We start from the raw sequence: 13323 nt of genomic DNA on the forward strand, positions 1-13323 counted from the left end.
GAGAGCGAGAAAGATAGCCACACACACCAGTCAGCTTGTTGCCCCACCTATGGGCTGGGGGCAGACGACTGGTCTGATTGCTGGCCCTGCGCGTCAACCAAAGAAGCTTCTCGGGGGACGGAAGACACAGGGAAAGTGCTCTGCAGTTTGGTGCCCCTGCATCTCTGGCAAATGCCTAGTCTGACTCAACTGAAGCCCAAAGCAGCACGGGACTGGCCCACAGACACCACAGGGACCAAACGCTGCCAGTGACCGGCAAAGAGACCCACCGAAGACGACTGGACTGAAGGAAAAAGCAGTCAAGGGACAACAGCAGGGTGCACACAACACACATAGGAGATACCTCGGAAGCACCAGGTTCCGGTAAATGGGGAAAACTGCCCTGCAGAGTGTACAGGACCTCTTCTTCATAAGGCCACTACTTTCAAGAGCAGGAGACATCGCTGACTTTCCTAACATACGGAAACAGACACAGAGAGTTAGACAAAATGAGGAGACTGAAGAATGCGTCTCAACTGAAAGAATAAGAACCACAGCAAGAGTCCTAAGTGAAACAGATAAATATGCCAGATAGAGAATTTAAAGTAATGATTATACTCACTGGCCTTTAAAGAAGAGTGGACGACATCAGTGACACCCTTTTTTAAAAAAATTGTTTTTAATGTTTATTATTATCGAGAGACACAGAACATGGGCAGGGGAAGGGTAGAGAGAGGGGGAGACACAGAATCTGAAGCAGGCTCCAGGCTCTGAGCTGTCAGCACAGAGCCCGATGCAGGTCTCGAACTCACAAACTGTGAGATCATGACTTGAGCCGAAGTCAGCCGCTTAACCGACTGAGCCACCCAGGCGCCCCAGTGACACCCTTAATAAAGAGATAAAGAAGAACCAATCACAGATGATGAACATGATAAATGAAATTAAAAATACACTGGATGGAATAAATAGCAGACTAGAGAGGCAGTAGAAGAATGAGTCCACAACCTGGAGGAAAGAGTAATGGAAAGTAATCAAGCTGAGCAGGAGAGAAGAAAAAAATTAGGCAAAATGGGAACAGACTTCGGGAACTCAGTGACTCCATCAAGTGTAATAACTTTTGCATTATAGGGATCCCAGAAGAAGAGAGAAAAGGGGGAAGAAACTCTATTTGAAGAAATAATAGCTGGGGCACCTGGGTGGCTCAGTCGGTTGAGCATCCGACTTCAGCTCAAGTCATGATCTCACAGTTCGTGGGTTCAAGCCTCACATCGGGCTCGGTGCTAACAGTCCAGAGCCTAGAGTCTGCTTCAGATTCTGTGTCTCCCTCTCTCTCTGCCCCTCCCTTCCCTGTTCGTGCACTGTCTCTCTCAAAAATAAATAAACATTAAAAAAAATTTTGTGTTTAAATAGCTGAAATCTTTGAGAATCTGGAGAAGGAAACAGAAATTCAGATACAGGAAGCACAAAGAGCTCCCAACAAAATCAATCCAAGGAGGTCCACACCAAGACACAAAGTAATCAAAATGGCAAAAAGTGGCGATTAAGAGAGAATTTTAAAAGCAGCAAGGGAAAAGAAGACAATTATGTGCAAGAGAAACTCCAGAAGGCTATCAGTAGATTTTTCAGTAGAAACTTTGCATATCTCTGATACACATAGATATAAAAATTCTCAACAAAATATTAGCAAACTGAATCCAACAATACATTAAAAAAATCATTCACCACAGTCAAGTGGGATTCATTCCTGTGATGGAAGGGGGGTTCAGTATTTGCAAATCAAACATGGTACAAGACGTCAATAAGAGAAAGGATAAAAACCTTATGATCCTTTCAATAGATGCCTAAAAGCATTTGACAAAATACAACATCCATTCATGATTAAAAAAAAAAAAAAGAACTCAACAAAATGGATTTAGAGCAAAATGGGTTCAGAGGGAACATACCTTGACATAAGAAAGCCACATATAAAAAACCCACAGCTAACATCATACTCAGTGGGGGAAAACTGAGAGCCACAGCAGTCAGCAAAAAAATAAAAGGCATCCAGATCAGTAAGGAAGAAGTCAAACTTTCACATTTTGTAGATGACATGATACTGTATATACAATACCCAAAAGACTCCATCCAAAAACTGCTAGAACTGATAAGTGAATTCAGTAAAGTTGCAGGATACAAAATCAATACAAAAACCTGTTACATTTTTATACACTGATAATGAAGCAGCAGAAAGAGAAATTAAGAAACAATCCCATTTGCAATTGCACCAATGATAACAAAATACCTAGGAATAAACTTAACCAAGGAACTGAAAGACTTGTAATCTGAAAACTATAAAACATTGATGAAAAAAATGAAAATGATGAAAAGAAATGGAAGGACATTCCATGTGCGTGGATTGTAAGAACAAATATTTTTAAAATGTCCATACTACCCAAAGCAATCTACAGATTTAATGCAATCCCTCTCAAAATACCAACAGCATTTTTCACAGAACTGGAACAAACAATCCTAAAATGTTTATGGAACCACAAAAGATATCACAGAGATATCACAATTTCAGACTTCAAGTTACATGACAAAGCTGTAATTACAGAACAGTATGGTATTGGCACAAAAACAGACACATAGATCAATGGAATGGAACAGACAGCCCAGAAATAAACCCACAATTATATGGTCAGTCAATCGTCAACAAAGGAGGCAAGAATATGCCCTGGGAAAAAGCGTCGTCAACAAATGGTGTTGGGAAAACTGGACAGCAATATGCGAAAGAATGAAACTGGTCCGCTTTCTGATACACAAAAATAAACTCAAAATGGATTGAGGACCTAAATGTGAGACCTGAAACCATTAAAATCCTACAAGAGAGCGCAGGCAGTAATTTCTCTCTTAGTAGCCATAGCAACATCTTTCTAGATATGTCTCCTGAGGCAAGGGAAACAAAAGCAAAAATAAACTATTGGGACTACATCAAAATGAAAAGCTTCTGCACAGCAAAGGAAACAGTTAACAAAAACGAATCATCAACCTACTTAATGGGAGAAGATATCTATAAATGACCTAGCCCACAAGAGGTTAGTATCCGAAATATATAAAGAACTTCTACAGCTCAACATCAAAAACCCCCAAACAATCCAATTAAAAAATGGACAGAAAACATAAAAGAGACATTTCTCCAAAGAAGACATCCGGATGGCCAACGGACCCATAAGAAGATTCTCAGTATCAGTCATCATCAGAGATACGAAAATCAAACCCACAAGGTGATATCACCTCATTCCTGTCAGAATGGCTAAAATCAAAACCTCCAGAAACAACAGATGCTGGTGAGGATACGGAGAATCCTTTCACTGTTGATGGGAATGCACACTGGTGCAGCCACTGTGGAAGATGGTGTGGAGGTTCCTCAAAAAATTAAAAATAGAACTGCCCTATGATCCAGTAATCACAATCACATCACTGGGTATTTACCCAAAGAATACAAAAATACTAATTTAAAGCGATATAAGTGCTCCTGTGTTCACTGAGGCATTATTTGCAATAGCCAAAGTATGGAAGCAGCCCACGTGTCCATCAGTAGATGAATGGATAAAGAAGGTGTGGTGTGTGTGTGTATGTGTGTGTGTATGTATGTGTACATATATATGTATACATATACACATAAATATATACACATACATATGCACATGCATACACACACACACACACACACACACAATGGAATATTACTCAGCCATAAGAAAAAATGAAATCTTGCCATTTGCAACAACATGGATGGATCTAGAGAGTACAGTGCTAAGCAAAATAAGCCAGTCAGAGAAAGACAAACACCATATGATTTCACTCTATGTGGAATTTAAGAAACAAAACAAAGCAGGGGCGGGAAAGAAGCAACCAAAAAAACCAGACTCTTAACTATAGACAACAAACACATGGTTACCAGAGGGGAGATGGGCCGGGGAATGGGTGAAATAGGTGTATGGGATTCAAGAGTACACTTAACTTGATAAGCACCGAGTAATACACGGAAGTGTTGAGTCCCTATATTGCACACCTGAAACTAATAGAACACTGAATGTTAACTACACTGGAAGTAAAATTGAAAAGAAAAAAAAAAAAAAAAACCTTGGGATTATAGATGTAGGTCGGGATCGAGAGTTTGGGGAGTGTATTTCATTTCATGCCTGCTAATACTCAAAAATATGTTTTAAAAAGTGCCTAATGATTTGTTGTGACTCCCGCCAAGAATGCTTGTTTTTATTTTGTCTTAATGCTTATATTTTCAGCATTCATGGAACAAAATCAAGTGTTTGCCACTCAAATATTTAAATATCGAGAACAGAAAAATAAGATACATGTGGAGAGTCATTTGTTGTTCAAAATAGAATCAGACTATACGTTTTTCTAAAACTCAGTTGGGGCTACATAACAATAAATCTAAATATCCCTTTCCGTATCCCTCCTAATGAATTCTTTAGTCTCTTTGGAAACCCCAAAACAGAGGAGTGTCTGGATCTCAATATGATGAGGAATTAAATAACGTTCCCCTGCATTATTAGAGCAATAATAATGAAACTGTCTTAAAAAAGAGGATCCCTAAAACCTTCCAAAATCCTAGAATGTCTATTAAGTGTGGAAATGGAGTTTGCCGTTCAGTCTGGTTCCTCTTCTGGGGTGAAGGGGAAGGTAACACTGCGTCATGATAGGGGCTGTGTATGTGTACATGTGTTACTTTAAATTGTTAAAACGTGTGACCTAACCTTGTGTCTATTTCCTTTGTAGGCTTTGGACTTCTTGTTGCTGATATTTGCAATCGCAGTGGTTGCATGGGCAGACCACGCGGCCCCTCTCCTCCTTGGCCTTAGTGCCAGTTGGTTGCCATGGCATCAGGAAAATGGCCCAGCTGGGTCAGTTTCGAGCTTCCTTGGCAGGAGTCCAATGCACAGGGTCACTCTGCAGGAGACTCTCACTCTCCTTCCCAGTAGCATGCCTATTCTGCTGCAGAAAGAGCCATGGAAGGAACAGACCCAGAAGGTGAGGTTCGCAGCCGCCCGCCCTGATGGCCATTTTCTCCTTAGCAATTTCTACAGTAGAACTGAGGTTGGGAGTTAAAGTGAAATGGGCATCACACCACGGGTTTTCATACTCCGCCTCAGAGAGTGAGGCTAACTGCTGGCTAAAAACAGCAACACAGACAAGAGCAATAACTTGCTTACAGTTGGAGGTGAGGCAGAAAGAGGAGCTTTTACTTGCCTTCCGTTATTAAAGGCACATGTGTTCTTGATCCTGGGGGTGACGGGATGAGTAAGTCCCTGAGCGTTCAGAATGTCAGAGGGAGGACAGACGGGAAGGCAAGTTCAAGGCTGCAAGATTGCATAAGGAGAATACAGTGGTGGTGGATAATGGAGGGAATGACCAACCATGCCTGGGGGTTGGGTCGGGGAAACGGGAATCTGGAGTGTCGGTGTTCTTGTAGCATATTTAAGGTTCCTCATAGCTCATGCCATCCTACAGCCACATTCCAGGGGCCCGTCATGCTCCTGGCCTGTGCTAGGTGACATGGGGAAATTTGAAAAGGTCATCACCCTTGCCCCCAGGAAAATCAGACTGTAGGAAGCACCATTTGGTTTTTAATGTCGAGTTACTCCGGGCTCTTAGCCGTCGTGCGGAGCATCTGAAAATACCGTGCTTCCTGTGCTTCTCATGAAATGGCTCTGAACTGTCTTTAATACAGTTGATTGAAAGATTCTTCTTTGAATCCCATTTAATGAAAACTGGATTTCTGCGAAGTTGAAAGCTTAAAGCCAACTTTCTGTAGCTTACTGTTAAAAATCTGAACGTTAGTCTTTAAAAATATTTCTGAACTACGGACCCACAGGTTAGCCGTGCGCAACTCCGCTGAGCATCTCAATTAAAATGCCTTTGTTTTCTTAAGCATTAGTATTATCCCAAATGTTATGTTTTCCATTTAACTTTAAATCAAAACAAATTTTTAAGTGTGGAATCCCCTCATGTTTTTTCTGGCCCCAGACACCATCATCACTTTGGACTACAATGTAGACATCTTGCATCTATTATGTATGTGTAGTGCTTGATTTATTTACTTACCAGTAGGATATTAAAAAACAAAATTGAGAAGAAGAAGGAGAAAAAAAATTTAATTTAATTAAAGCAGAGAATTAGGAATATTTTCTTTCGGTTTTACTCTTTCTTCAAACCAGTTTCTATGTCCAGAGTTAAAATACCCGGTACCCGTGACTAATGTATGTGTTTTTCATGAGTCAAGATTGACAACGTTCAGTCATTAATGAAATTACCTTGTATCTAATTCAAAACCAATTTTGTCTTTACCCTGGGAAATCAGTCAAACTCGTGAGTAGTCTGAGTTTCTACCTCATTTGCAGGATTTATTTGCAGTTAACACATTTGGCTCTATCTAGTAAATTATTTTATGCCTCTCTCTTGGATTTCAACATCATGTTTTGTATCCATTTGGGCACAAATTGTTCTCATCTACAGAATGTCTTATGTTAGAAACAGAGGCTTCTGTCTGATGTGTTTCCCTATTTACCACCCGCCCTATGAGTCTGGGCCTAGATGCACGCGGAATCAGGCAGCATGACGCAGAGAAGGAACGTGAGGCTCTGAAGTCAGGTGCAGTTGGGTTCAAGTCTGGATTCTGCTGTTCATTGGGAGTGGACTTGGGCAAGGTTCTTAACCTCCCTGGTGCTCTCAGAGTGATGAGAGAGAAAGTTCATGGCACACAAGAGACCTCTGGACCCGTGTTTACCTCACAGTTAAAAATCTATAGTAGATCTCAGGATGTTTAGCAGGGGAAGGAGATTTGACTTTGCTGGGCCATTGGACTAAATGGTGGCTGTGTCCAACTTCTCCGTCTCTTATGCCTGGCCCCCTTCTCCTCTCCACTCCTCCGGCTCAGGTCGGTATTTACCTCAGAGCTCCTGCACTGATATGCATGGATGCAGGCCAAAGGGCCCCAACTGGCCTCTTGCTATTAGTGGGACTGTCTTCACTGATCCTGCTCTTTTCTCTTCACCCTAGTTCATTGACTGGCTCTTCAGCATCATGGAAAGCCCCAAAGAAGGCCTCTCAGCCAAATCCAGGGATCTTTTGAAAGGTATTACTTCCATACTACATGCCCAGCATAGATGAAAGCCATCCATGGTTGTCTCTGCTGCAGAAACCACATCCTAGTATATATTGGTCCCTGAAAGGCTCATCTGAACTCAGTTTAGAAAAGTAGTCTGGAGCTGTCGTCATGTGGCATTTTGAATTAGAAAGTGGATTTAAAAAGAGCTCCATGCCTTTAAATTTAACTTTTATCTAAATAGCTTTTAAATGTTTTATTCTAATGGCAAAAGATCACTTTAATTAATTTTAGGAAATGCAGAAAAGAGCAACGAGGAATCCAGAGTCCCGTTGCCCAATGGCAATTTTGATATTTTTTCCTAAGAAGTTTTCGCCCTCTCTGCGTATGAGTGTTGTTCTAACATGTTTGTAATCATAAGCAACTGAAAAATACACATAGACACTTTGAGCACACTGCCTTTTTTATTTAAAAATCATCTTTTAAAGCACTTTAACCTATTCCTATATTGGCTTCATTAATAGTATTTACAATAGCTGCATAGTGTAGCTATGCCAAGGGAATTGAACATTTCCTACACTTTCAGGCATTTAAATAGGTTTCTGTGTTTTTTATACTTCTCTATTGATTTGTTAAACTATGACTATAGGAACCACAAATACAGAATATCTTCATGTGAAAATTATGTATATTATTTTACTCAAATCTGAGAAGTCTTTTGGGTGTTGGTTCTGTGGCCTGAAATACCTTGTATGGTCATCTGTGTCTTAGGACTCAGGGGTCTGGTCCAACCAATGGCCGCTGTTGATATGGCCTCTGACACGCTGTAAGATATTGCACTAGAAGGTCTCATCTTGGGAAAACCACCTGTCGGCCTACACTTGTGATAATCTTATCTGTCCAGCCTGATAATGGTCATAGTATGACCGTCCTTTTCTCTAAGTAGGGTATAATTTCTTGGTTGCCAAACAAGTAAGAATTCCCTAATCTCCTGGTTCTGATCCTTCTCCCTACCCGCAGCATAGGCAGAGGGCATGTATAGGAAGAGGATTGTGATCAACCACAGAACTTCACTGAGGATAAGGGCAGTGGTCCGACATACGCTCACTCGATCCGTCCCTAGAGACTTGCTAGGATTTCCTCCCTGTGTTTGCCTCAAGGAGTTTAAACTCATGCTTAATGACCATGGGTCCCTAATACCATTGGCTCCTCCAAACATACACTGTTTTAGGTCATGAAGATAACAAACACCTTGATATGGATGAGGAAAATAGTTATTTGGGTCAAGGAAGAAGTACATGTTCACCTGATTGTATAGTCAAGGGCTTATTAGAGTCACGCACAAGAATTGTGTAACTCTGGCTTACCTACATTTCCTCACACTATTATATTTTAAATAACAGCTCAATATATTTATGTTAATATCCCAAAATAAGATCTATAATAAGCCTCATACTATTATATTTTAAATAATATCTCAATATATTTATATTAATATCCTAAAATAAGATCTATAGTAAGTTACCTAGAGGAATTACATAGAACTTTCCTACTTGAAATTGATCCCGGAGGGACCCATGACAAATAAGAAAAGGTATAGACTTGTGGGTACATAGTCACATACAGATTAGTACAGTCAGGCTTGTTCCATTGAGCACATGAACCTAATGACTTCATCACAGGACCAGTATTTTACTTCTGTCTTTTACCTTTTAACTGAACATGTAATGGAAAAATCATATTCATGTAGAAAAGTGTACAAATCACAAGCAGGTTTTGTACAAAGGGAACACACCTATGTAATCATCATGAGATTAAAAAAAAAAAAACAAAAACAAAACAGTGGCATCCCAGAAGTCAGTTTTGGTTAAATCTGCAGAATTTCCTGTTAACTGGTTCCAGAATAACTTAAATAACAATTAAGAAAAACACAACCTTTTCCCCAGCTTTTATTAAAGGCTTTCTACTATTAAAATTCTGCCTAAGGCTTGCTTAGTCTTAAAGATTTAGCCAAGTAAGAAAAAGCCAAGTTCTGTTCTGACACATTTTTTTATCTAAATGACCTTTTCAGGGGCACCTGGGTGGCTCAGTCAGTTAGGCCTCCGACTCTTGATATTGGCTCAGGTTGTGACCTTGAGGTTGTGAGATCGAGCTCTGCGTCAGGCTCTGCACTGAGCCTGGAGCCTGCTTGGGATTCTCTCCCTCCTTCCCCTCTTCTGCTCACACACGTGCCTTCTCTCAAATAAACAAACAGTTAAAAATAAGTAAGCAAATGACCTTTTTGGATGCATTTCACCACATGCAACAGCACACTTCACTTTTTTTGTCCCCTTAGCCACCCTGCTGTCCTTGAGAATTCTCCCAGAGTTTAAGAAGAAAGCCGTATGGACCAGAGCGTATGGTTGGTGAAGTTCTGTGATAGCCGGCAGCATCCTCAGATGGATGAGGAAAACCATAGAAATGGAAGAAGTTTTTCCAGAATTCGTGTCTGGGGTCGCTGAGCCTTGACGCAGAGAGTTAAGGGTCACGAAAAGGTGGAGACATAACCGACAGTTTGACTCACGCGTACCAGGAGAAGCGGGCATTGCTTCCATACCCAGGCCAGTTGAGACTGAAACAAGAACTTGAATTTTCCTGTATTTGGCAGGCGTTCAACCTGAAGATTTACTCTGTGCAAATTGGACAACATCATCCTCTCCCCCGTAAATTCTAGTAAAATAATCCTGTGAATGTCGTGCCTGTGACTTCTTTGTTTTAAGGCATGGGGAAGCTTTTGCTAGCAAAACCAAACTTACAGTGGTGACAGTGACATCACCATCGACTTCCCTCGAAGTCTCTGGAGGATATCGTTGACTTCAAGTTTTCTTATTGAGAAAACAGTCTTGCCGCCTATCAATAATAAGCCTGGTGCGTGTGGAACATTAGCTAACTCAGATTCGCTAGTGGTGGCTATAATTTTCTTACGCTTGGGTCTCTTGGATGCAGTCTGAAAGTTACCGAATCCAAAAAAGCTCCAGCCAAAGAAGAAAACAGGGGCTCACAAACCAAGAAGTTCTAGAGCAGATCCGATCAGGTTCAGTCAGCTGCGCTCGGTGAGGCAAACAATGCCGTTAGGGCGCGTGATCACTCCACACAGTTGTTAAGACAGCTGCCCGCAACCACAAAGGGAAGGAAAGGTGTCCTTGCCCACAGGTATGACAGGAGCAGCATGGAGAGGACTCTGGTTGGGCTTGGATCACATGTGAGTCCCCGAACAACACGGACGTGGGACGTGGGGTACCCTTAATCTACCGGGCCTGGGTCACACCTAAACCGGGTTTCCTCCAGGAGAAAGATGAGGGAATGTTGGATAGAAATCGTTTTGAGGGGCGTCTCAGTCAGTTGGGCCTCTGACTCTTGATTTCAGCTCAGGTCATGATCTTAACAGTTCGTGGGATCAGGTCCTATGTTGGTTGGACTCTGATAGCACAGAGCCTGCTTGGGATTCTCTCTCTCTCTCTCTCTCTCTCTGCCCCTCCCCCACTTGTGTGTGTGTGCTCTCTCTCCACCCCCAAAGAAATAAACATTTTAAAAATATATCTTTTTGAACAATTTTTTATAAGTACAAATCTCTACCTTAATTAAGCAGGGTGGCTGGTGGCCTAATGACAAATAAATGAAGTTATGCGACAATGTCCTCGAGGGCGGCGTTTTACTCGAGGGCTTGAGAATCAGGCAGCATTTCCATTGTGATCTGCTTGCTAATAATTTTTCCTTCATGCGGGCATTAATCAAAGCCGCCTTTAACCAATCATATGTATGTTCTGATGGATACATACGTGGGATCACTGGGGATGAACGTTGTGCCCCCCGGAGTGATAATATACCTTTGTGTGTACCATGCCATATCAGTGCCCGGTTCTTTACAAGCACCGGGGAACTTTTAGTCTTCCTGTTTGACATACTGTGCGTTCATGTCATCACCCAGTCAACCTCCCTCCCGCTCAGGTTAAAAATAACTCCACGAGTTTAGTTTCCAAATATATGGATTTGTGATTGCAGGTCCCGGATATCTGTGGTTCACTTCGTAATTCACGTTCTTCTTTCTTTTTGCCGAACCTCAATAAGGTGCCGAGATGCTTTCAGAAAAGGGGAAGGCGAGACGGGCCCTCGGGTAGTATTCACCTGCGTTGCCGATATTTCGTGTTTACTATTTCCTTAGAGGCTGGGCTGGAGGGAAATGAATTTGAGGGCAGAAGCTGAAAGTTTTACATGAGAAGCTAGCTTCTCTTGCCTTCCCCCTGCATACGCTTTCTTATACTTCCTACCAGAGACTGAAATTCATCTAATATCTGTTGTTAGGTGCCATACTGTAAGTTCACTAGAACCTCCACTTGTATGATCTTATTTCACTCCTACAACAATAGTGTGAAGAGGCATTTCTATTTTGAAACGGAGCAAATACATCTAATGAGAGGCAGAGCTATATATAGATTAGCAGGGCCCTAAAACCCTAGATCCAGTGCTCATTCTACCGTATCAGGGCATCAGCATCCACTTTAAGATGAAAACTCCTGGGGGCGCCTGGGTGGCGCAGTCGGTTAAGCGTCTGACTTCAGCCAGGTCACGATCTCGCGGTCCGTGAGTTCGAGCCCCGCGTCAGGCTTTGGGCTGATGGCTCGGAGCCTGGAGCCTGTTTCCGATTCTGTGTCTCCCTCTCTCTCTGCCCCTCCCCTGTTCATGCTCTGTCTCTCTCTGTCCCAAAAATAAATTAAAAAAAAAAAAATGAAAACTCCTGGGGCGCCTTGGTGGCTCCGTCGGTCGGGGCGTCTGACTCTTGATTTCAGCTCAGGTCATGATCTCGTGGTCTGTGAGCTCGAGCCCCGCATCGGGCTCTGTGCTGTCAGCTCAGAGCCTGGAGCCTGGTTCAGATTGTGTCTCCCTCTCTCTCTCTGCCCCTTCCCCGCTCATGCTCTGTTTCTCTCTCAAAAATAAAGCATTAAAAAAAATTTTTTTTAAAGATGAAAGCTCCTACCAAGGATTGAATCTCGTTCATGCTTAATATCGATTGCTGTAATCAGAGAAACGAAATAACCCTTAAGCACAGGGGATACGGTCAATAATACTGAAATAATGGTGACAGATGGTAACCACACTCAACGGGAGTTGCACGTTGGGTAATGTATGGAAGGGTCAAACATCGATATTGTACACCTGAAACTAATACAACATTGTCAACTACAAAAAACAAAAAAAAAACAAAAAAGGATACTACCTCATGTTGATAGGCTGCTGGAATTGGGAAGTTAGGAGTTGTAAAGGAATGGGTTTTTGTGGGTTAAGGGACTTTGAATTCCTGGCCAGCTTGCAAACGTGGGTGGCAGTCCAGAACAGCGAGAGGAAGTGGACACTGAGGGTGTCTGCATTTCTGCCCTGAATCGGCAGGCAGACCTTGCTGGTGTGGGAGGAGAGGGAAGGAAGAATCAACCCGGTCTTCTAAATCCAGGCTGCCCTTTTGATCTCAAACTTTGTCCCCTGCTTGGGCCCTTGGGGAACAGAAGAGTACAAAATGGGAGAAATAAAATAAATCTGTATCCGTTCTTCCCTCGCCACCCCACTCCACCCCCGTTTTGTTTTCAGCAGTCTTGAGCTGCAGATTTGTGGGATTTTCCGATTCACGGTACCCTCTGAAGGGTCTAAGATATAAGATTCTAAATTGGAAAATCTGAAGGTTCTAAAATCTCAAGATCTAAGGCCACTGGAATGAGCACACTCTGTTGGTCACCTGTGTGACCTCAGGTCAGAAGGAGGCTATTCCCTCAGGATGGCTGGCGTTGTTCTCTAGAAATCAGAAGTCTCTGCCTTTTCAGACCAGATGTTCCAAACTATATACAAAAGGAAATATTCCAAGTTATCTTCTGTTGGGTTTCGAAATCACAAGTTGCCAAGACAAATAGCATGTTGGAATATCCTAACAAATTAATGTGTGGGGTGAAAGCTTTATTATGTGTCTCAGAAATATCCAAACAGTCTCTTGATTTGAAAAGTGTGCATTCCAAGCAGATGTTGGCATCCATGCAAGTGCCTAAAATTATCTTTTTTTATTTGTAATGTAATGACTCCATGGTAACTAACTACAGGGTTCTTAACCTTTTTTGAAGTTGACCGCCCGAATTTCTACATGATTTCAACCAAAGATAACGATATTGTGATTATAGTAAGACTTTGTTAGGAACTCCGCTGCTATCTTGAAGTAA

The 13323-nt window shown here is 42.0% G+C and overlaps 1 protein-coding gene across 4 annotated transcripts in view; it reads left to right on the forward strand.

Annotated features, from left to right (window-relative positions):
- Positions 1-9820, forward strand: part of FOCAD (focadhesin) — a 316309-nt gene extending 306489 nt beyond the window's left edge. For all 4 annotated transcript variants that reach the window (XM_040481365.1, XM_040481366.1, XM_040481368.1 and 1 more), the window contains 3 exons: positions 4762-5013; positions 7042-7117; positions 9423-9820. In XM_040481365.1, coding sequence (XP_040337299.1) covers positions 4762-5013; positions 7042-7117; positions 9423-9496 — 402 coding nt within the window. In that variant the 3' untranslated portion in view covers positions 9497-9820. The remainder of the gene's footprint in view (positions 1-4761; positions 5014-7041; positions 7118-9422) is intronic.
- Positions 9821-13323: the final 3503 nt, after the last annotated feature.

The sequence above is a fragment of the Herpailurus yagouaroundi genome, unplaced genomic scaffold (genome assembly GCF_014898765.1).
Source record: "Herpailurus yagouaroundi ecotype Mexico unplaced genomic scaffold, PumYag 160, whole genome shotgun sequence".
NCBI lineage: Eukaryota > Metazoa > Chordata > Mammalia > Carnivora > Felidae > Herpailurus > Herpailurus yagouaroundi.